We start from the raw sequence: 23,648 nt of genomic DNA, 5'->3' as shown, positions 1-23,648 counted from the left end.
AGAGGTTGGAGCCGCAGTAGAAACCTGTGGGCCCATATTTCACTAATGGGCCCATAGCAGGATGTGCCATAGTAAACTGTAAGCACATGTGAGCAGCAGAAAACATGCATGCTCTTTCTCCATGGTTGCAGAAGTATTTTCACTCCTGCTGTCATTTTATTTCAAACAAGAGGTTATATATAGTTGACTAAAGTATATTTATCACATTTGTCTCCAATTTATAGTATATATACTGTACATCATAATCTGCGACTATTGTGAGCTTTGTGAGCAAACGGGATGTATTTAGTTGTTTGTACTACATGGATTTTTAATACAGGTACGGATGTATTTTCACTTTCAAACCAGTAATCTGATCAACATTTGACATCGCACATGCAGGAAAGTTATTTTTGCATGTATGCACAGAGCTGTGAAACAGTTTATGGTACTTTAAATGTTCATATCCATCATACAGTACCACCAGGGAGGTGTATGAGTGGTTCCAAACTCATTTTCAGCATGACACAATGACCCCACTCATCTGGTGATGGTCCTAAGAAAGAAGATCCAGATGTTGTGGCCCCAATGAGAAGCACTAAATCCACAGAAGAGCTGTGGCAAATTCTCCAAAATGTTTGAAACAGTGTAGCTACTAAATTGATGCTGTGCTAAAAACAAAATACATTCAAACCTGCAGACTGTATTTAAAGAAAAGTAAACCCTTCATGACATCATCTGTAGATTTTCTGAAGAGCAGTTTTAAAGCTCAGTGTCGTGGCTCTTGCACTTGCCATCTCAGCAGTGTCTGACTTTACTTAACTCCCAGTTACGCCACAAAAGAGTGAAGTTATGACTGTGGGTGGGCCATTCAAACATCTCTGGGGCATGGACTGTCCTGTGATGGGTGCCACCCCAGGTAGCAAACTATGGGTGAATCAGTGTTGAATCTATGTTGAGACCTAACGTCGAAATTATACAGAAAGCGCAAGGTTGATAAAATGTTGAGTCAACGTTTGCTTTTCAACCATAAATCACACTTTACCCAGATAGCAAAAGATGTTAAATCAATGTTGAATTAGGGTTAAGAAGGTTGAATTGTGGTTACGGTTGAAGATTGACGGTTGGATCAACGTTGATTCAACAACATTTTGTCAACATTGAAGTTTGTGTTTAAAAGATACCATTGAATCTACATTGTATTTTGGTTTAATTAAAATGTTTGGCAGGTCAATATTTAATTAATGTTGAATCTATGTTTGCAAACATGTAATCTATGTAAGCAAACGTTGACTCAACATTTTATCAACCTTGCGCTTTCTGTATAATTTCGACGTTAGGTCTCAACATAGATTCAACATTGATTCACCCATAGTTTGCTCTCTGGGATGTGTCAGTTAAAGCAGCCACACCCATAATTATGCACTAGTTTAAGCCTCCATACAATTTAAATGGGTGCGTTATATAAAAAACGTTCCTCTGTACAGATGTCATGAACGTAGAAATTAGCTAAAGAGACCAAAGCTGTGGTTTGTCCCAAGCTGTGATCATGTTAATTGCTGCTGTAAAGTTGGGCATTTTAACAAGGGGGTCTATGGGGAGTTGGAGCGATCCTCATGTGGCTTTTCGATGAACTACAGTTTTGCCACTTAGCCACACCGGGACTGATTTGATTTTAGTTTTCTCTTTTTTTCAGTCTACAATACCTTGTATAAAGTTTATGCAAACTATTCATGGCATTATTTGTGAATGCATTCTCACTTTACTTTTTATGGCTAAAAGTTGTGCACAATCCTGAGCAGTTTTATGAATCTAACATGGAAGTGTTTGCTCTTGATAAACTTTGAAATGACTGGAAAACACTGACACTCCTTATCCAGCAAGGGGGTTACTATAATTTGAAATCTTTATTCATGACTCACTCTCCATTCATCCAGTCACGTTATGCAAAATATATTTATGTACAAAATACATTCATTTCACCTTTTCACAAGAACAAAAGTAATTTACAGTATAATACATGACAGTTTAGTCCATAAAAGATTAGGTTATGTAAACATTGTCCTCACTTTCTTATATCAAATTCAAAAATGTCAATCTCACATGACAAATAAAACACTTTTACTCTTATTATTTTATGCAGTATCAAAAATGAATACACACAAACATTACCCTAGAAATAAATGAGAACTACTGACAAAAAACAGAACTAACGAAACAGACTTGGAATTATAAAACTCATATGAATGTAAACACTGTGATGAGTACAAGTTTAGAAATGTAAAATTTTACAATTGCTTTGAAAGCTTTCACAAATTCAAGAAGATAAAACAAAAAGTTGCCAAAATCTTTTCTTGAGTTGCTAGTCGGCCATCTTTAAAATGAAAGCAAGTACAGCAGTTTTCAGTCATGTAAGAATTCCACACATCGTATGTTGTTCTGCACATGACATTAAAACACATCATAAACACATTAGTATGATACCTTCGCTTTCAGTTGTAGTGTTGATTTACTAATAATTGTACCTACAAGACTGCAAAGGTAGCAGAGCAATTTAATATTTAATCATGTCCCCTGTTAAGGTTCAAAGGGATTTTGCATTGACATTTTGAATAACTGCACTAATACAATCTTGATAGAATTCTAAAGAATCTACAACCACAAGATAATCTCTAGTAATTGTCCATGACCTCTTATTTACCTCTCCTCTGGTGATTACTCTGTTTACTGGCTCAGAACCCGTTCACTTTGACAAAAGAGTCTTTGTCTCTCTTGTACTCTAATGAAGTCTTTGGTAAATGCTGCTTGCAGCACGTTTTCTGCTGCGCTACAAGTTTTCTAAGCTGAATGTCCGTCAGTGTGATTGTGAATGTGTGTGTTACGGCCGCAGTTCAAAAGGCTAGGCTACAAAAATAGACTTCAGTCTCTCACAGCATTGGCTTCCTCTCATTTGAGCATGTCCAGTAGAGTTCATTGATTGCAGCATTAGCATTCATGAAAACAAGGATGAGGAAACTGGCTGTCTTTATACTACCAAATAATTCTAACATTTAACTATAGAAACAAACATGATAAAAGCAGTTGTAAATCTCCTCAGTTTTAGGATGAAATCAGTTGCGGATGTTTATGACAATGATGATTATGATGATGCTGATGAAGATTTTCACCATGAATCAGATGATGAACTGAGCTCCTCCATGTGGCACCATCTCTGTCACGCCCCATGCCACAATGCTCCCCCTCTGATCGCAACCCTGGCCTTCCTGCAAAGCCAGCTGGGAAATCTTCTCTTCTGAAAGCACCTTGTCCCACATGTTCACCCCCGTCATCTTTCCGGCGAATGCCAGCTTGGGGTCAAACCCTCCCTCAAACCCTGCCACGCTGCTGCTTGAAGACGTAGGGCAACAGCCGTTTCTCTCCTGCCCCAGCTGGAGTGAGCCTTCCTCGGGTAAGACGTGTCCCTCGGCCACTCCGGGTGTGGAGGCCACCTTTTTACCATCTGCCCACAGAGACGCCAGGCCCTGCTCAGAGGACCAAGATCCACAAAGGTGGATCCACTGTCCCGGTTTCACCACATCCCGGCCCTCCACCAGGTGAGCCTCTCCTCCGACGGTGAAGAGGGCCGAGGTTTGGCTGAGCAGCAGCTGGATTTCATATGGGTTGCGCCGGTTTCCATAGGAAAACAGCACGGTTTTGTTAGACACGGTGGTCTGCTTCACCCACATGCAGACAGTGAAGGAAGACAGGGAGAGACGGACATCTGGTATGACAGCGGTGTAGATTCTACGGGAACGCATAGGGAAGAGCAGGGCCATCTCACAACCTGTGCAGCAAAGAAAGTGTGACAGTTGTCATTGTCATTGAGTAAGTTTTTCATTGTTATGAGCAATTGTTTGTCCAATGTACAGGTGTTGGGACCTCTTAAGTACAATTATCAATCTTTGTCAGTCATGACCAGCTGCTGGAAGATATATGAACGTCCAAAATTCCTCCTGCAAGTTATTACTTGATCAACACAGTCTCACACCAACATGTTCGAGCTGCATTGATCCACAGTGCAGAGCGTGTAAGTTGAATAAGGAAGACTGTGAAATTGTGACTTTTTTTTTGGCCTGTTCTTTACTAGTGGCCTGTGCCCACATCATGAGACTTGCGAATTTCCCTCTTTTTGCACATAAAAACAGCAACAAAGATCATAAAGGGAGTATTTCCACTTTACCGTCGCCAATATGCTTGCACTTATGGAATCTTTGGATGCATTGTTTTTTCCATGTATAGTTCTGTAGGGTCTCAACAATAATTAAGTGAATACAAGACTTCCACCCAGGAGACTGGATTTTGAGTGTAGGAGCATTCTTCTTGTCATTGAATTCTGACACTGATGCATTTACAGCTGTTACATTCTGGCGCTGTTTTTAGTCAGTGTTAGCTTTGGTTTGTCCTAGAAAGTTACGTCATTACCTTTAGATGCTAAAAATTCTTGGTTAATTTCAGAAAAGGTCTTGTTTGTGTTAAAATACCCTTGTGTAAATGCAAAAAACAAAACTCTAGTTGTTTTCTACAATGCTTTTTTTGTCAGAATAGTACATTTTGCGCACTGGACCAACATCATTATTACACATTGTGGTGTGAGGCTGGGCTCTCTTGATAGAAAACAAGAAAAATAGTAGTTGTCTCGAGAGGGTTCAAGGCCTTTCATATGAGTAAATTTGATCAGATGATCTTGCAAACAACAGCAACTTCACACAGCAGTAGAGAGTAAATTTGTCTTGGCATATTGACTGAATTCCTTGATAACTGTAGTTTACTGATATCACTGAATTACAGATCATTAAACCCCGTATTTATGCAGTTGTCTATTCAACTTTCATGCACATCTTCAACAACACAGTTGATCCAATGAACTTTATAGCAATCGTGAAAAAGACCAATACATGAAACAAAAAGACGACACATTCAACCAACGACAGCAAGATTTGAAATTTTGTAAGCAACAGGATGCCAAAACAGACAGAGAGGAAAGAACGTGTAGGTAGAGGAAAGTCATGTCAGGAATGCCTTTGTGCTACCATTTCTTTTTTTAAAAAAATTGATTTGAGCTGCATTTGTCGACATGTACCTGTTAAGTAAATGCAAGTGATGACTCAAACATGACTCCAAGATATTTTTCAAGTGTGTTTGCAGGAAAGAGCATGGCGTCCATGGCGGGTGTTGCTATATAATTATTTAATAGTTTTTAGAATTTACATGCAATGTCCCATAATTTCAAAGTCAAAGTCAGCTTTATTGTCAATTCTTCAATATGTACATGACATACCAAGAACTGAAATTACGTTACTCTTTCTTTGTGCAACAGTAGACATTAAATAAACACTTAGAAGGTTCTGAGATGAAAAAAATAGTATAAATTTAGAAATGTAATGTACAAAATAAGATATAGAAAGGCAAAAACTACGTAAATTAAGAACTAGAGAGCAAAAAACAGGTAAACTAAGAACAAGGAAGCAGAACTGGAACCAAGCAACAACTAAAAACTAAGAAAAGCAGGAATGTAAAAGTGGAATGTAAACACGATATAATGTTGCTGTTTGCATTTTGTTTTTCAGCTTCATTGTGAACGGAGATTAAAAAAAAATTGTTGTCACTAAAATAACAGAGAATCATGTTTTTAAGCTTCAAATGATTTGGCCTTATAGTGGCGACAAAACAAAGAACAAGGCCTGACATTCACCCTTGCAGGACTAGAGTTAAGCATAATGACATATTTAATAATATAATACACTCAGTATAAGTCATTAAGACTCAATTACTTGTTTCTTACAGTTACTGAGCCCCTCAGTCAGGGGCTGCTTCTACTGTGCCACATTTACAAAGCTGCAGTATATGGCACATTCTCCCTACACTGGCTGTTGTTTTGGAATTTAGGTGGCAGCACGGGACACAGTCAAAGTTCATTTCCTGGTCAGATGATGAGATCATGCACCACTGACTCTCTCTCTTGCACACCTCTCTGGGTCATCTGGTTCATTGGCTCGTTCTGCTTCATTTCATCTTCTTTTCCCTCTTCTTCTGTTTTTCCTCAAACAAACATACTCTCTTGCAAACAGTCCTTTTCAAACTAACTGCATTGTGCGGTTGACTTTTGTTGGTTAATCCTTTGGTGCGTAAACCAAAGAGAAACTGTGTGTGGTTTGTGTTTATATGCCTTTGAGCGAGGCCTTTCTGGGCAATTTGGCTTGTATTACATAATGCAATGGAAATGCAGTGTGTGCTGAAGAGCTCTGTTGGAGGTATAGTACGCTGGAGTGCATGAGTGTGTGCAAACATTACACCCATTCAATTTGCAATGTGGAAAGTCCTTGCTTATGGTCACACTCTGCATCAGTGTTTTTTATACTTCTTCATGCTCTGAGTTTTCTACATATTTTTTATGTCTCTTTCCTCTTCTCTCTGTTGTTCTTGCCCCACCCCCATCCCAGCCTTCTCTTCTTCCATCTCCCTCCAGTTAGCAGACCCTCTCCCAACCCACTACAACTGGAGATCCCAAATATTGATGTTACATTTGTCTCAGGTTTCTGCCACTTAAAAAGTAATGGTGAAAAAAAGACATTTTGAACAAGATGTGTATGTGTGTGTTCATGAAGGTTTCCATCTGGTTCTACTTTCCGCGAATGCTTTGGTGTGGTTTTTGTGGCGACTGGCAGATGATTACACCTCCCTCTGCTCTATATGTAGGCCAGACTTGCAGGTGTGTGTACGTGCACGCATGAGGTCAGTAATATGACTTGTTCTGTTATTTTTCTGTGGCTTTGATTTGATTTATTCAAGGAAATGAAGTTGATAAGAGTGCCTCGGTCCAAGTTTACTGACTCAAGCTTTGTCACTTAATCTCTAAACTTACATTGTTATTAGTCAGTGTTTAATTCAGGAATGGACAGTAAACCAGTAACTCTGTTAACTGGAACCACTAGAACCATTGTGCAAATGCGTCTCTGTCCAAAGACTATATGTTTGTATCCTTATTTTTAAAAGTTGTATTTGTTCTGTCATTATTTTCAGTTGAATTACATATCAGTCAGTGCAAACGGTTTCAGATAAATAGCATATTTTTGTGTGATGACGTAAAAGAATGTCTTTATAAGAAAAATTAAACCAGAAAGCAGAAAGAAGAGGCAGTTAGTCAGTGTTAAAGAGGTGACCTCATACTTGCCCGCCAGCCATCCTCTTTGACTTGACTGAATCAATAATGTCAGTAAGTGAAGAGAAAATGATAGGTTGCTACTTGACCAGGACAGCATGGCTGGAGACCGACAGAGGAAGTGGAAAAGGTATTTAGGACAAACACAAGCTGCATGATTGGTTGTCGGACTTTCAGAAGCAAGACCCAACGGAGGGGGGGTCTCATTCTTTTACTTGAAGCGTGACCTGAATGTGTCAAAGCAGGGTAAAAAAATAAAGAAAGGCTGTTGGAGTTGTAGAGTGAGAGTGATGAAGACAAGAAGACAAAAAAAGAAATGGAAACGGCAATTAAAGACAAGAGACTGTTGATAGTAAGAATGGTTTCTCACCTGCAGGCAAATGTCTTTGCCTGGAAGACCTCAGCACCTCCCCCAGCTCCACCTTCATCTCCTGCAGCACGGCCAGCACGCTGTCTAAAGCAGCATCTCGTCTCGTGACCTCTTGCTCGCTGAGCCCAGCCCCTCCACCTCTTGGAAGCTGAAATCCTGTCTTGGTGTTTGTCCCCGTCCCAGCTCCTGGGCTACTGAAGCAGCTGGTTTCCAGCTTGGCGAGTCGGGACATTTGTGTTCGTGTTGTGGAGAGAAGCTGCTGTAGCATAGCCTCCAGGTGGTTGGACCTCCCAACAGAATTTCTAGCAGCAGACGTCTGATCTCCAGCCTTGAAGCGGTCCAGAGTGTCTCTGAGACGACCCTCCAGCTGCAAGGTCATCCTTCTTCCTGCTGTCTCCACTGCAGCCCCACAGGAGCCTCCATACTGGGCCACAAACCTGACAACAGACAAATACACAAGATTTAAGCCTTTTAAACTGAGGAGCTTCAATCCTCTTCAGACTCATTCAGATGGACTAAAATCACTCATAAAAAGTTTAATTTATAGTGAATATAACTGGATAAATATGGGATATTGTTCTTGAGCAGAGCAAATTTGATAGAAAAATAACCAAGAGCAAGTTTTTTTTTAATTGAAGACTGGCAAAAAAAAAAAAAAAGGTGTTTCCAGTTTCTCAAATTTAAACATTGTCCAATTTTCTGCATCTTTTAATGCTGAATACATTTTGGTTAATACTACTGAAGACATCGACAACCAAATGATCATTCAGTTCATTCATATCATTCAATTCGTTGCTGCACAAATGTAATAAGTACCTCAGTGGATCAGAGGCAGCAATACTAGTGTTTGCATTTCAGACTGTAAATGACAGTGTTTGTTGGTCTTGTCTGAGAGTCACTGCATGACTTCTCACCCATTTTTCCAACCAACCTTAACATTTCACTGCGCAGGGATCCCATCTCCACCTTAATGATATCATCAGCGTACTGAAGCAGCATGTTCTCCCTCATCTGACTGTTCTCCAACATCGAGAACATTTTGTCCCATTTGGTCAGGTCTGCAGAACTGCAGGGGGCAGGACTCGGTGTGGCTGCAAAGAGGGATGGTAAAAAGAGGAGAAAAGGGAGAAAAAAATCAATAAGTTATCCAAGAGACAATGAACACCCTGCACTATATAGAGCCACAGTCATCACTGCTTCCTGCACCTCCCTGGAGACGGATGAATTGTTCTACCACAAAGATTGAAGATTCACTCCCGAACCTCTCCTTTGCCCTTATGTCTACATATTTTGGGCTTCATAAAGGAAAAGTGAATTTGTCCTGTTGGGTTTCAAAGATTTAAAAAGCTCAGTACAGTTATTTAACAGACGCAATTGCAGATGGGGCCTCAGTGAGTGCAAACAGGATATGTCTAACTTTTATCAAATGTCCTGAGCTCAAAACACTGTGATGTCTTCATCTTTGACAGAAACTTCAAGGACATCACTTGTAAGGAGACGATGTGCAGACTGCTGTGATGGCTGCAGTAGAGATCGTGAAGGTAGACAGCTGAGCAGCCGGTTAAATGAAGAGTACAGGTGGGAGTGAGAAGATAGGATGTCAGGTTGTTGAGGGGGGGAGATAAGAACATGAGACAGAAATAGGACAATTGGCTCATAAACCAAAAAGCTGCTGCTTTTCCTGTGAGATTGTCTCGCTTTCCGTTGTGAGTGAGGAGAAAGACGGGAGGAAAAGGAAGTGGGAGACCTGCTGAGAGGAGGGAGAGAGATAATAAGAGCAGCGAGGAACATCGGGAAGAGGGAGGTAAAACAAAGCCAGGGGGTAAAACAATCCAGGAGTGAGAAGATATATCAAACACGCTGTTCTGTTTGACGTTTGAGCCTTTCAGCCTTTTATACTGGCAAAACCTATATTCCAGAGGAGCATTTTTACAGGACTGCTTGATTTGTTTTGGCTTCATGTCCCCAATGTTCAAAGTAAATTAGACAGAGAGTTCTTACACTCTGCTCTCTGTGACTTAATATAATGGAGCAGGTCTGGTAGTGGTTTATAACTGATTTTGACAAATATGGAGCAAGTAGAGTTAAAGAAAAAAAGCTCTTTTGCTGTGATGGAGTTGCTTTTTGTTGAAAGTGTCACTGCTCTTCTTTAGTGAACATTTACTGAGTTAAATCAATATACAGACGGAAAGAGGAGAACTACTTAACTGAGCAGAACTTTTGTCCTCCTACAGTCAAAGTGTAGAAGTTCTGTTGGTTTATGTGTCTGCAACACGTCACTTTTCACTGTCACGACCTCATGTTACCCTCATTAATTCAAATTCCTTTCAGACATTCAGAGATGTGGGCAGGTCAGGAGCAGTGATCTGTGTTTCCCTCCAGCCTTTGACCTTCCTCCTTCCTCAGACACCTGCATACAAACCGGGCTTCGCTCACGTGAATTCACATTTTCAAGGCAATTATGAACTGTTATGTGTTTCTTTGTCCTGCTTGCGCCCTCTTTGGCAAGCATAATCACCTTTTTTTTTTCCTCCCCTCCTGCTGGTATTCGTGTGTGTGTTTTACTATCCTCATTTGTTTGAGCTGCTCTAATTTTTCGCCCTCTATATCATTTAATCACATTAGAGGCTGTGCCCAGTTTCCTGCCTGTTAACTGCTGGTGCTGCAATTACAACCCCTGCCAGGTTTAAAACAACAAATAAATGCAGAATGCAAGCTGTGAAGGCCCCGCTTCTCTTTTTCCTGTGCACACTTGAACACATTCTTCTCTCACACACATCCACCCCACAGACACAGTACTACACAGTCATGCACACCAAGAAACTGTGACGCTTTCCAAAACAGCTGAGAGAAGAATTTCTTAATGATACACTCTGGTGTTTCTGCAATTGGTGGCCAGTCATTCATGTTGTAATACGTGCCGGTCCTATTAGGCAGCTGAAAACGAGCCCTGCTGCTGTAGCTCTGCATTTTATTTGATGTTGCTCATCTCTGACACAAACTCTTGTTTCTTTTTTCTCTCTCTTTCTCTTCTGAAAAATGCAAAGCAGTCAAACTATCCAAAACTCAGCAAAGTGAGCGTGTCAGCCTTGAATTTCTCACAGAAATAGACATAAAAGACCATCCTAAACCCCTTTAACTGCATTTCTGCAACCTGTGAAGTAGTTACAGTATTCCCAAATACACAGGTTTGCACTTTTTCTTCTCTCTCGCTCTTTTTTCACCTCTCTTATCAAGATGTTACTGTTCAGTCATAGTGGAATCACACCCTACACAACTTTATCAATTGTACAGTTTCTGCCCATGTTTGTCTATACATCATTTTCAGATAGAACATTAAACCAACGCCTGTTGCTGCTCCCCTGCAGCTCATTAACACTCTAGTAACACAAACTGAACATGTAACTCCCTGTCCCAGTCTTGCCTCTCACACAGTCCCATACATGAATCTCTACAGATGTCCACTTCACGCTCCGCAATTAAATTACATGGCGCCCATCTGAAAGTCTTAATCAGATAAATCACACACTTACGTTCTGGTGTTTCTCCCTCTGTGATTTCATTGTAGTAGGTGTCAGCGTAGTTGACCTCGATATCATCCTCATAGGCGAGAGCGAGGCACACACACACTGACAGCACACACAGCGCCTGGGGGAGCCTCCACTGAAACATGCTGCCGCCGCCGCCTGAGTGTGTGTGAGAGAGAGAAAATGTGTGTAAAGGTGTGCTAGATTTCAGGTGTCCTACCTATGTGTGTGCTAGTGTTGTGTATCAAAATCCCAGTCAGGTTTTGGCTGTGTGAGTGTTTTGTTTATCTGTGCTGCTGCTCTCTGTCTGCCTCACGTTCTGCTGAGCTGCAGGTCCGCCGCCCTCTTTTCAACCCCTCACTCTCTCATACGGCATTTGTCCCTCCTCCCTAATGACTCCCCACCTCTCTCCCTCTCTCATTCTTTTTTTTTTTTGTTAAATGCTGAGCAATCCTTTGGCAGGAAGCCCAGTGGTATAGGTACTTCAGCCAGAGAGATTGAGCTGCCTGGACTCATACATGCACATTTGTTTTGAGCTTTGCAATGATTTTACTCTATTTTTCTAGAAACTTTTCCCTGCTTTCCAAAGCCCTTAGTTTTTCATATATGTTCTTAAAAGATAAATCCAGTTTAATAGAACTTGGGTGTCATTTCTTGTCTATCACTTCTATCAGTAATGATAAATCACTACTTCTATGGCACAAAGGAGACAGAAAATTACCAAAATGAGGTACAAAAGAAGAAAAACTAGACACAAAACCACAGAATCAAGAACAAGATACAAAATGAAAAAAATTAGGCACAAAACGAGACACTTGTTTATTTCTTTCCACTTTACACAGAATATATAGAGCAGAGATGCTATAGAAATTATAGTATCTGCCATCTTTGTAGAATCACTTACGAGTCAACAAACAAAATCCTTCTAGCTTTAGTGTTTTTTTTTTCTTCGTAAAAATAAGATGGCTGTTAGGAGGCTAAAAGATGATTAGGGCATATACAGTTATATCACTGCATTAACACCTGACAGGGAAACATATTTGATTTGACAGGTTGCAGAAAGGCAACTGTTTTGCCACTGTATCAAAATGCTTTATTTGACAAAACCTCTAAAGTGAGCACATTTGAAGGAAAATTGTTTGCTTGGTAAATAGTGCCAAATGCAATCAGTCAAAGTTGAAGCAGTACATCTGTAAACTGCTGTTTAAAGTTTCTACAATGATTTTATCACGTCTTCTTAAAGCTAATAAGGACTCTGATCATCTGCTTGTGATTTTTGCCTGTTCAGACTTCCCAGAAATCCATTTCACAACATGCAAATCGGGATGTGAAACGAGGAATCCAGTTAAAATCGGTGTCATACCAGTGATCCAGACTTCAGGGCGAGAGAAAGCTGTAGGACTTTTATCAGCATTTTGACCTTTTGTGATGCTCCCAACCACAGATCTTAATATTTGCTATGACGAGTTCAGTATGATTACCAAAAAAGGCAGTAACATTTGAGCTGCCAGTCTCCACCCTTAAAACTACACCTTTAACTCTCCTTAACTCTAAATCCGAGCTCTTACTTCTGTCTTTGATCATGCCTAAACCCGAACCTAATCTTCATTAAAGGTTTACCCTCAAAACTGTGACCTTTTAACCCAGTTATTACAAAGTCAAACACACTGGGAATATCCGGTAAGGAAATGAAGAAATGTATGAAAATTTCTCTAAATCTCCGTTCCTTGTGAAAGCATTTGGCTCTCAAAAGTATAGAAACATAAAAGCAGTGCTCGGGCCTGTGACTGAGGCGGTGAGTAATGCGTCGTTGGAGGTAGCCTGGATGTCGTAATCGGATATAACTGCAGCTCCTGCAACTCACAGAGAGAAAAGGGGAGAGAGAGAGGGAGAGAAAGAGGTAATGGAAGAGGGGAGGAAGTCGAGAACACAAACTTTCCTGATTTTTTTGCCCCATGCAGAGCTTGTGTGTGTGTGTGTGTGTGTGTGTGTGTGTGTGTGTGTGTGTGTGTGTGTGTGGGAGGTGTGAGTGGAACCCAGACATAAGGAGTTTCTAAATGGGTTTATTGTTCTCCTGCTTCCCTCTGTTTATTTATTTATTTGCCAGCCTCACTGTTTCTGTGGGCCTATATTTGTGTGTCTACACTGTATGTGCGTCTGTGTGTTGTGTGAACTGCCTGTATTGTTGTGTCTATGCGTACGTGTGTGCGAGTTTGTGTATTTTCAGTGGGATGGAAATAATGGCTTCCTCATGGGATTTCGGGGTATGCCCACTCTCATCCTGCTCCCCTCCCTCCATCTTTTCGGTCTGCCCGTGTCTCTCTTTCATTGTGTTTGTTTTCTCTCTCGCAAATACTTACTGAAACACACACTTGTTCACTTGTTATCTGGGCGGAACAGCCTTTTCATTCACACAGCTGCACTGAGAGACAGACGGAGCTGTGTGGGATGAAGGGGAAAGTAGCGAAAGCCATTTCAGTTAGTTCTCCATTACCACTTGAAATAATGCAATGCTGCTCTAATCTGCTGCGAGTTCATTAAAGTTTTTAAAAGAAGTGTGGAATTTAGCACGTTCCTACACCTGTCTGCCAGCTGTGCACTTTTATTTTCTATAGCGCTGCTGTCTGGTAGGTCTTTCTGGATTAAAAAAAAAGAAAAAGAAATCCTCTAATGCACATGAAATGATGTTTTTTATGTTTCTTTCAGCAGGATTTGTTTGGGATTCAGATTTACTGCGAGAAGTCTATGACCAGGAAAAGAAAAGAGCACCATTACCATAAAGTCACATATATATATACAGCCTGAATATGCAAAGACATAAATGTTAAAGGGATAGAAACAGTGCAACTGAGTATGCAGTAAACACACTGCAGTACATTTTCTGAAAATGTTGTTTTTGGCAGCTTTAATTGCTTGCTGCAGGGGTGGAAATGTGGTTTTACTTTTATATTTACTGGCAAAAATTAAAACCACGTACAAGGGTAATATACAAAAACAGGAAAACCACTAAAAGACAGCAGATTTACAATGGGGAAATCACAACATGAAAGGCACAACAGGGTAAAAATATGTAATTATATATTTAAAATAGTAAGAGGAAATGATTAGGAAAATTAAATGAGTAAATATAAATTTAAAGTGAAAAACAAAATATGGGAGGCAGAGTTGTTAGCACTGTTGCCTCAGTGCAATAAAGTTCCCAGTTTGGACTTTGTGGTTGACTGGGGCCTTTCTGTGGGGAGTTTGCATGTTCTCCAAATGCCTGTATGGATGTTCTCCACAGACATGCATCACAGGTTATTTGGTGATTCTAAATTGGCAGTAGGTGTAAATGTGGATGGACAGTGGCGGCTGGTGGTGAAATTTGTTGGATGGGCTAACAAATGCATAATACCGATTAAATGGTTAACACAGCTGCAAAAGCAACATCACCTATGATGCACACAGTTACATCAATTACAGGTACGCTATACTTTTTTAGTGCTCTGCATCAACACTCTCTCTCACTCACTCACACACACACACACACACACACACACACACACACACACACACACACACACACACACACACACACACACACACACACACACACACACACACACACACACACACACACACACACGCCACTACAAAACGTGTTCCAACTGCAACGACTGCCCACAGATAGCCTGCTGCAACTGTCTTATTACAACTGTTTGGCGACATGTAGTGCAAAACACGCCTTCAGTACAACAGATGACCTCAGCAAAAACAAGGTGTCACAGTCCTATAACAGGTCAACATGGGCCTACCTTATTTGAAAAGAATCTCACATTGACGGCCGATGTGATCCCAGTCTCTTAACTTCCAGCTTTTCCTCCAAAGACATTGAGGAAAATGGACATGAAAGCAAATAATCCACCTCATTCATGCTAACGCCCGCCATAGCTTAACCTTTTCTCGCTGCTTCAAAGACCTGTGGGCTGACTGAAGTTAGCCCAAATGATCAGTAAATCACGGGGGCGGGACATGACACCTGTCAATCACTTACAAGAACGAAATGAATGAAAGCGGACTGTATCTGCTGGGGCTGTAAAAAATAAGCCCATTTAGAGATATTCTATGTTTTTCTTTTGACTGATTGGTGCTGTTGCTACCTTTGTTTTCACCTGAACTTAAAACAATCTGTAAGTTATTTAAAAAATAATTTTCTCATCTTTTTTGTGTTGGCCTGGGAGAGCTTAGCCCTGTTAGCCCATTTATACCAGCCGTCCCTGTGGATGGGTGTCTGTCTCTGTTAGCGATGAACTGGTGATCTGTCTGGGGTATAAACTGCCCGTAAACAATGTCAGCTGTAATGGATTCCAATCCCCTGTGAATATTTCTACACACTACCATTCACAAATTTTGGGTCACCTTGGCAATGTTGTGTTTTCCATGAAAACTCACACTTTTATTCATGTTCTAACATAATTGCACAAGGGTTTTCTAATCATCGATGAGCCTTTCAACACTATTAGCTAACACAATGTAGCATTAGAACACGGGAGTGGTGGTTGCTGGAAATGTTCCTCTGTACCCCTATGTAGATATTCCATTACAAATCAGTAGATTCCAGCTAGAATAGTCATTTACCACATTGACAGTGTCTCGGCTGTATTTCTGATCAATTTTACATCATCTTCATTGCAGAAAAATACTTTTCTTTCAAAAATAAAGACATTTCTAAGTGACCCCAAACTTTTGAACAGTAGTATACATATTAGTTCCATTGAACAGCATAGGGTCTTAGCTACATTATTACATTAGTTAGGTTATTGATTGTCGAATAACAGTAACACCTCGATTTGTATTAAATTGAGGTAAAGTAGTATTTGATATATTTTTTGCTGTGCTTTAGTCCCTTATGTGTAAATTACTGTAACACAAAAAGTAATCTTTACCGGAAAGCACATTGGGCTGTTTTGAATGTACTATATAAAATAGTGGTGCTTTGATTTGACCGTCTACATACTAAAGTTTGTACAACTAATGGATAGATATACAAAATAGAATTAAATGATAGGCATTTGGTGTTCGTTCTGAAGTTGTAATCGTAATGTTGGAGGTTGGGTGGAGAAATGCAGTCAATCATAAATTCAAAGTATAGGTCTTATTATTGAAACTGAGTATATGAGGAGCAAACCCTTGCCAAAAAATCTGTCCAACATCACAATGAAAAATAGGACAATGAACAGAAGGTATGAAACCTTCATTCCAGCAGTAACACCTGTAATGCTGCAGTGGAGTGTCTGTAGTTACAAGTGTATCTAATTTGAAACCTTTAACCACAATAGACGGTGAAACACTATTGTTCAACCTTCTTCTCTCACACTGGCCAGTGAGCATTTTCCTCTTGTCCTCACAGTCAACAATGGGATTCATTTCCTAGAAAGACAGCATTAGCAGATCGTTCAAGTTTGTTTCTGCACTTTGTGCTTATTCCACATTTTGTGAAAATGTGTAACAGAGAGCACGAGAGGACAGGCATGTGTTTCATAACTCGAAACACAGAAACAGTTGGACAAAATCCATTGAAAGCATGGATTCAAATCTTTCAGTTGATTCCACATTGAAGTCTGTGGATCAAACAACAACTGAGCTGTTATCCTGGAATTCTGGCAAAAAATCAATCAAGCCTTCTTGTGCTCTCCCAAGGACAACGCTTACTTGTCTCTGCCATAGTTTGGCACAGCATGACTTTAAAATATGTCAGACAGAAAGCTGACCGACATGGCACATCTGACTCAAACATTTTGAATTTATGATTGACTGCATTTCTTCTACCGTCTGACTCAAACATTTTTGCTTGCTTTGCAAGCAAAAATGTTTGAGTCAGATGGTAGAAGCGCTGAATTTAAAATGTATTGTTAAAATGTATTGTTAAATTGAAGTCTCTGCCAGTATATGTGGATTGGAATGAAGGGTGTAATGCCTCAAGATGGAGAGGTGGAATGCAGACAGATGTTATATGCTTAAAGACAGAAAAGAAGCATGTGCTTGTATACAGTATAGTGTGTGGTTTAAATGTTTCCATGTTTTGCCTTATGGCTGCCACCTGAGGTTGGAATTTAGCCAGTTGGAATCACATCATACATTATCATGTGACAGACAGTAGAGAAATCACTTCAGTGTGTGGACATGTACTGTCTGCATGTTTATAATTGGACACTTTGTGGCATAATTGTTTCTTATACCACTATTGTAAAAGAAAGATTTTTATTTTGACGGTGGTCTTTTAGCGGTAGTAGCAAAGTAGCTTTTGATATTGTAACTGAACGCCAAACACCAAGCAGTTGCTTGACAATTTCTGCTCCTGTCACATTTTTATTCACTTTACTTACTTTTATAGGATAATGCTGTAAATCATTAAACTAGAAAGTTGATGTGTTATCTGTGATTATTTATTTTACAGAAATTGAAAAAAGCATGGGATTAACATATACAGCAAAAAAGTGCCCGCAGGTGTTACCAATACTGGGAAATAAATGGAGACTACATAGTACAAAGATTTTCTTTTTTCATTTTAAATGTGTTTCCATACTCGCCCTTTATCTGCTCTTTGTAGACACAGCCTGCAGCTCAGCCAAATTGTCAGAATTTTGTCACATGGCTATTCCAAAATTTTGCAATTTAAAAAAAATTAAATGTAAACCATCAGTTTTTACATTTTTCTTGACAGAAATATGTAAAATGTAGCAAGTCTGATGAGACATCACATTTTTAAGGTTTAGTTTGGTTAAGTTTATTAGCAGAATTGCAGGTTACACATAAACATTTCAAGAACTGTTGAAAATCCAATCCAATTGTTTTTGAATTTAGTTTTGCTCGTTGAATGCGTTTATCTACGTATGTGTGTATGTGTATTTTTTTTTATATAATTTTTGTACTAACTTATTTTTCTTTATTCAGATATTATTATTATTATTTTATTTTATTTTATTTTTTTGGTTAATTTTAAGGAGAGTTAATAGCCCCGTGAGTGTGTGTGGGGGTGTGAATGTGTATACGCATGGTGTATATGTTGTGTGTGGTAGGTGTTTGCTTGTGTGTTGGATGAATTTAAAACTTTATTTTATCTGTTTTTCACGTGTTACAGTCTGTACTGTGCAATGCATGTACTGTCTCTGTCTTGTTATTTTGTTTAATGATTAGGACCCCCTCGAAAACGAGATGATTCATCTCAAGGGGTTATCCTGTGAATAAAGAATAAAGAAAGAATAAAGATCGAATGTTATTTTCTCTCTTTTTTGGTGTTTTTTTTTTTTTTTTTTTTTTTTTTTTTTTTTAAGAAAGCATGGCTGTTAGACTTGTTTTCAAGGTTTTGAGGTTTAGAGGGTTAACCATAGTGGCATCAGTCCATAAAATGCTTCTCAATTGTGTCTTCTTAATGCAGTGACAAAAGACCTAGTTGTAGTTCATGCATGACTTGGAGACGTAGCTTTGCTCACAGGGAGTATTTAATATCAGACATGCAGATGTGCTGAATACACCTCCAGCTGTTTATAATTAGGTGCTGACTCTGCAGAAAGAAATGCTGACTATTGTATCAGTTTTGATCTACCACAGACTGAAGGCTTCGCCAATGAGTCCTGTATTCTGCAGTGGTGATGCAGTTTAAAGTCTAATTTTGAGTCACAATGGATCGGATATGTTGTCATCCACACACACAGAGAGAGAGCGTGGATCAGTGAAGTGATGTAGGTGAAAGGGGAAAATGCTGGGGAGACTGTTTTTAGATTTATTAACTGTACTGCCACACTACATCTGGTGTGCTGTTATGGTGCACACTTTAAGGTTCTGATATAAAATATTTTTATCCATGAAACATTGTGAATCCTTTGCGCTCTGGTAACTGGATCCCATCCAGAGATTTGGGCAGTCATGTTTCATATGGGACTGAATATTTTACATTGTTTTTACTGCACTGCAGGAGTGGAGGGGGTAGCTCATGCAACAAAAATGCACAGAATCGCAACGATATGGGCTCTCCGGGAGGGGTTTGTCAGTTTCTTTTTGACATGTACTTCCCACCCTCACCCACCTGAGGCTATTGGAGCTGTGTGATATGCAACTCACAGGACATGCATACACGGAATGAGTATTACAGAGAACACGTTCACGTCGTAAAGCTCTGCAAAAACATCCCTCTGGATGTCATTTGTGCTGATCTCTGCAGATTTCTGCCTTGCGTAAGAGTTCCGTGTTCAGTAGTTTCTTTTGCCAAGTTATGTACAGTGTTGGATATGAATAGAATGTCTCCGTCTTTGTTCAAAGAGCTGCAACAAAAGTCTATTCATTGATAACTGGCACGTACTCTGGACTTTCATGTAAATCTTGTTTAAATTATTAAGTGTATGCGTGCCCTTAAAATGTTAAAATGTGCAGCAGCCTGTTCCAGTGAGATTTTTCCCGGCTAAGTAAAGGATGAATTCAGGAAAAAAAAAAATCACTTTTTCTGCAACAGCACAGATTAATTCACAAGTGAACAAGCTGCTTCAATCTTCTTAAATGTAAGACAACATTTATGCCACAACTCAGCTTTAAAGCATCTTGATTTTCTTATTTTAGGGTGAAAATGTCTTTGCTTAACCCATCTGCATTAATTCAGATCTCATAAAGATGCTCTGATTTTGATGCACTGGTTTCTACTCTTGAAGTGACATTTTCAGTTTATGGTTTTGTCATTGTTATGGATTATATCCATCCATCCATTCTCTATACACCACTTTATCCTCACTAGGGTCGCGGGGGGAGCTGGAGCCTATCCCAGCTGACTTGGGCAAAGGCAGGGGACACCCTGGACAGGTCACCAGTCTGTGGCAGGGCCACATATACAGACAGACAATCACACTCACATTCACACCTACGGGCAATTCAGAGTCATCAATTAACCTCAGCATATTTTTGGACTGTGGGAGGAAGCCAGAGCACCCGGAGAAAACCCACGCATGCACAGGGAGAACATGCAAACTCCATGCAGAAAGATCCCAGGCTCAGGCCGGGATTTGAACCGGGGATCTTCTTGCTGCAAGGCGAAAGTGCTAACCAGTCTACCACTGTGCAGCCCTGTTATGGGTTATAATTTCTTCTTATTATTGTTATTTATATTCCTAGCCATATCTACAGTAAAATCATTTTCCCATGACTCAGACAGTTGTAGTGCCCGCTTAGGGGCTTTATCTTAGTATTTTGCACAAGCTTTTTAATATAGCAGGGCAAATGAAAGATCATTACTGTAAGACAGCCAACAGCTGTATTGAAGTATTTTTTATTCAAAGTTAAGAGTCTCTTCAGAATTGGTAATTTTTTGGGAGTCTAATGTGTCATTTGGAAAAACTGCACACTCAAAGTACACCACAGAGCCCTCCTCTGCTGCTTCACATAAAGTCAACAACAGTTTCACAGATCCTTTAGCAGATTCGCTTTCTTCGTCTTGGAAAATGTCTGAGGGGCCTTTCAGAAATGTCGCCTTTGTGTGCTAAAGATCCAAAGGTCATTGCAGGATATTTGTAAGTCTTGGGTGTTTGTTGGTATGAAGGTCAGATACTGTACACAAACACACCCACACAGTACACTGTGATGATGCAGTGGGAGTCAAATAAGGCTCTGTGGCATCAGGCTCAATAAATACAGAATAATAAGTGTGTTATTATTTGACTTCAGTCAGGCCAGTCAGGTTGTGTGTAACAAATGCAGATGGTCTTTATTCGTCTTGTGGCATCGATTTCAAACAGCCCCAAGTTTGTCCAGGACAGGCCGCCACAACAAATTTAGCCTCTTTAGTGAATTAAAGATAGAGTCTTTTGGCCACAGTAACAGTGAACAAGTTTGTTGGAAACTGAAGGTCATTTTTCAGGGGAAGAACCCTCATACCAGCTGTAGAGCATGGTAGTGAAAATGGTATGGGCAGTTTGAAGTCGTTGACTCAACTATGAGTTCTGAATCATAGCAAAAGTCCTTGATTATAATGTGAAGCCACCTGTCTGAAAGCTTGGAATACAACCCCAGATAGCAAACTATGGGTGAATCAATGTTGAATCTATGTTGAGACCTAACGTCGAAATTATACAGAAAGCGCAAGGTTGATAAAATGTTGAGTCAACGTTTGCTTACATAGATTACATGTTTGCAAACATAGATTCAACATTAATTAAACATTGACCTGTCAAACATTTTAATTAAACCAAAATACAATGTAGATTCAATGGTATCTTTTAAACACAAACTTCAATGTTGACAAAATGTTGTTGAATCAACGTTGATCCAACCATCAATCTTCAACCGTAACCAAAATTCAACCTTCTTAACCCTAATTCAACATTGATTTAACATCTTTTGCTATCTGGGTAAAGTGTGATTTATGGTTGAAAAGCAAACGTTGACTCAACATTTTATCAACCTTGCGCTTTCTGTATAATTTCGACGTTAGGTCTCAACATAGATTCAACATTGATTCACCCATAGTTTGCTATCTGGGACAGAATAACAACACTAAGGAAATCCATCAAGGAATGTCTCTAAAAGATGAAATGTGAGGTTATGGAATGGAAAAATCAAGGAAAAATAAGGGGATTGGGTTTAAATAGGTAGTACTTGCAGGAAAAGCTGTCAAATGTCTTGCAAGTTGAGACATTCTGAATGGACAAATAGTCAAAATTTTTAGCAGGCTGATTATAGAGACTGCTGAACTATTATGCAATAAGAAGCTACTTCTGGTAAAGGATGCAACACTAGCTTCTGAAGAAAACTATTCTATCTATTAATTTTTTGTTGAATAAACATTTTCAAAAGCTGTCTCTCTTGAGGTGGTTATCAAGTATATGTCTGTTATCTGTGGGCACTGTATCAAATAAGGTCAGTTTATTTAGACTCTCCAGAGAAACGTGATTATGCGATCGCATTAATTCCCGCATTAATCACCAAAATGCCGCTGATTATGCGGGGGTCAATTATTTCCCAAAAGGCCACATAATCCCCGCAAAACAGCGCATAATTCCCTCAAGAATCTCATATTTCCATGGAAAAAAAAAAAGAAATATGTGGGTCCCGCTTGATTTCACAATTTCCGCATAAAATGAGAAAACTATAACCAATATAAATGGAGTTGTGAGTGAGTTTTTATGTGACGCCCGGCCTGATGGCATCAGTTCACACATTCACACAGACACTAGAAGCACGAGCTGATGCCGAGCGCGGCGCCAGTGTTGCCAACTTAGCGACTTTCTCGCAAAATCTAGCGACTTTCCAAAGCGTCCTAGCGACTTTTTTTGTCAAAAACGCCTAGCCACAAATCTAGCGACTTTTTCTGCCGTTTTGGAGGACTGACAGGAAAACTCTGATCATTCTGCAGTTACTGTCCTCAACAAGCAGCAGGTGCTGCTGTGAGCTTCTCCTCCTCCCAAAGCACAGGCTGTCAGTCCAGTAACCCCGCAGCAGTCCCAGTGTCTGATTAGAGGACACATCCCTCCGCGGCCAGACGGCAGGTGAATCGTGCATATTTTTGCATATTTCACAACTATTCGCATACTTCGCAACTTTCCACAATTTCCCCGCATAAAATGGCATAAAAACCCCGGTATATTTATTCACATAATCAAGGATTTTAGCCCGCATAGTCAAGGATTTTTGCCTGCGTTTTTCTGGAGGGTCTAATATATGTCCGAATATGTCAAACAGTCCAGCAATATCAATGGGATGTATTTATTTTATTACATGACTAGACAGATGTGTGAATGTGTATGAGGGTGCAGTATGGACTCAAACAGGTTCACTCTATAAATCCTCCTCAGTGTGTTTCTGTGCAGACTTGTGTCTCCTCCTGCCTTTTAACATTCCTTTGAACAGACCTGTAAATGCTACAATCTCGACTTTATGGTTATTCACAGCTCTCTCTTTCTGTGCATACACTGTATCTGTCTCTTTTTATGGTGATTTGTGTTCACAGTATGTAAGGTGTGTGTGATGTTGTACAGAGTAAGCTATGGTTAAAGCAAGAGGAGGGGACATACAGTAATAACAGGCAGTGCTCGTCTTCTGAATATTCTCTTCCCTCCTCTGCCTTTGCACAGCAGTACAGAACAGTTAGTCCTGTCTGCTCATCAGTGTCACAACATTAACGCTGCAGGACGTCTTTGAGCACACAACCTGTGGTTACACTGATTTGTAGCTGTGAATCCGCTGCTGTGCCAAACCATTTATTTAGATTTCAGCAGTGAGATTTTCAGATATGACAAATGTGCATCATATTAAGTTCAAATAAGCCATTTTTAGCCACTATTCGTTTGACATATTATGGCAAAAATGGTACCGTTTTATCTGATATTTAAAAAAAGAACAACTCCTGATCAGAGTTATTCACATGGTTTCTAAGCAGCATTCTCTTGGCGATCATTTTTTTCCCCACTTTTATGGGAGAAATGTACACTTTGGGTAGAATCTACCTCAAAACAACTACTAACCTGTTTTCATTTTATCACAATTGACCTCAGGAATGCTCTTGTTTTCAGAAAAACAAATACATTTTAGAGAATAATTCAACATTTTGGGAAAT

General features: G+C 39.8%; 2 protein-coding genes across 2 annotated transcripts in view; one reads left to right on the top strand and one right to left on the bottom strand.

Annotated features, from left to right (window-relative positions):
• veph1 (ventricular zone expressed PH domain-containing 1) overlaps positions 1-23,648 on the top strand; it is a 105,145-nt gene that overhangs the window by 21,037 nt on the left and 60,460 nt on the right. The window lies entirely within an intron of this gene.
• On the bottom strand, positions 1,868-11,416 carry ptx3a (pentraxin 3, long a). The gene is made up of 4 exons (XM_022206481.2): positions 11,081-11,416; positions 8,479-8,638; positions 7,548-7,984; positions 1,868-3,802 (listed from the first exon to the last, which is right to left on the bottom strand). Exons 1-4 carry the CDS (start codon positions 11,217-11,219, stop codon positions 3,153-3,155), a joined length of 1,386 nt encoding a protein of 461 aa, XP_022062173.2. The 5' UTR covers positions 11,220-11,416; the 3' UTR covers positions 1,868-3,152.

Source organism: Acanthochromis polyacanthus, chromosome 13 (assembly GCF_021347895.1).
Source record: "Acanthochromis polyacanthus isolate Apoly-LR-REF ecotype Palm Island chromosome 13, KAUST_Apoly_ChrSc, whole genome shotgun sequence".
Lineage (NCBI taxonomy): Eukaryota > Metazoa > Chordata > Actinopteri > Pomacentridae > Acanthochromis > Acanthochromis polyacanthus.
Note: the sequence above shows the minus strand (reverse complement) of the source record. Positions and strands in the feature narration are given on the sequence as shown.

Excerpts from the sequence above, each read along its gene's own strand:
- ptx3a (XM_022206481.2), bottom strand. The coding sequence starts at position 11,219 with ATGTTTCAGTGGAGGCTCCCCCAGGCGCTGTGTGTGCTGTCAGTGTGT. Across the intron at positions 8,639-11,080 it reads AGAGGGAGAAACACCAGAAC|CCACACCGAGTCCTGCCCCC; the intron begins GTAAGTGTGTGA and ends CCCTCTTTGCAG. Across the intron at positions 3,803-7,547 it reads GCAAAGACATTTGCCTGCAG|GTTGTGAGATGGCCCTGCTC; the intron begins GTGAGAAACCAT and ends TTTGCTGCACAG.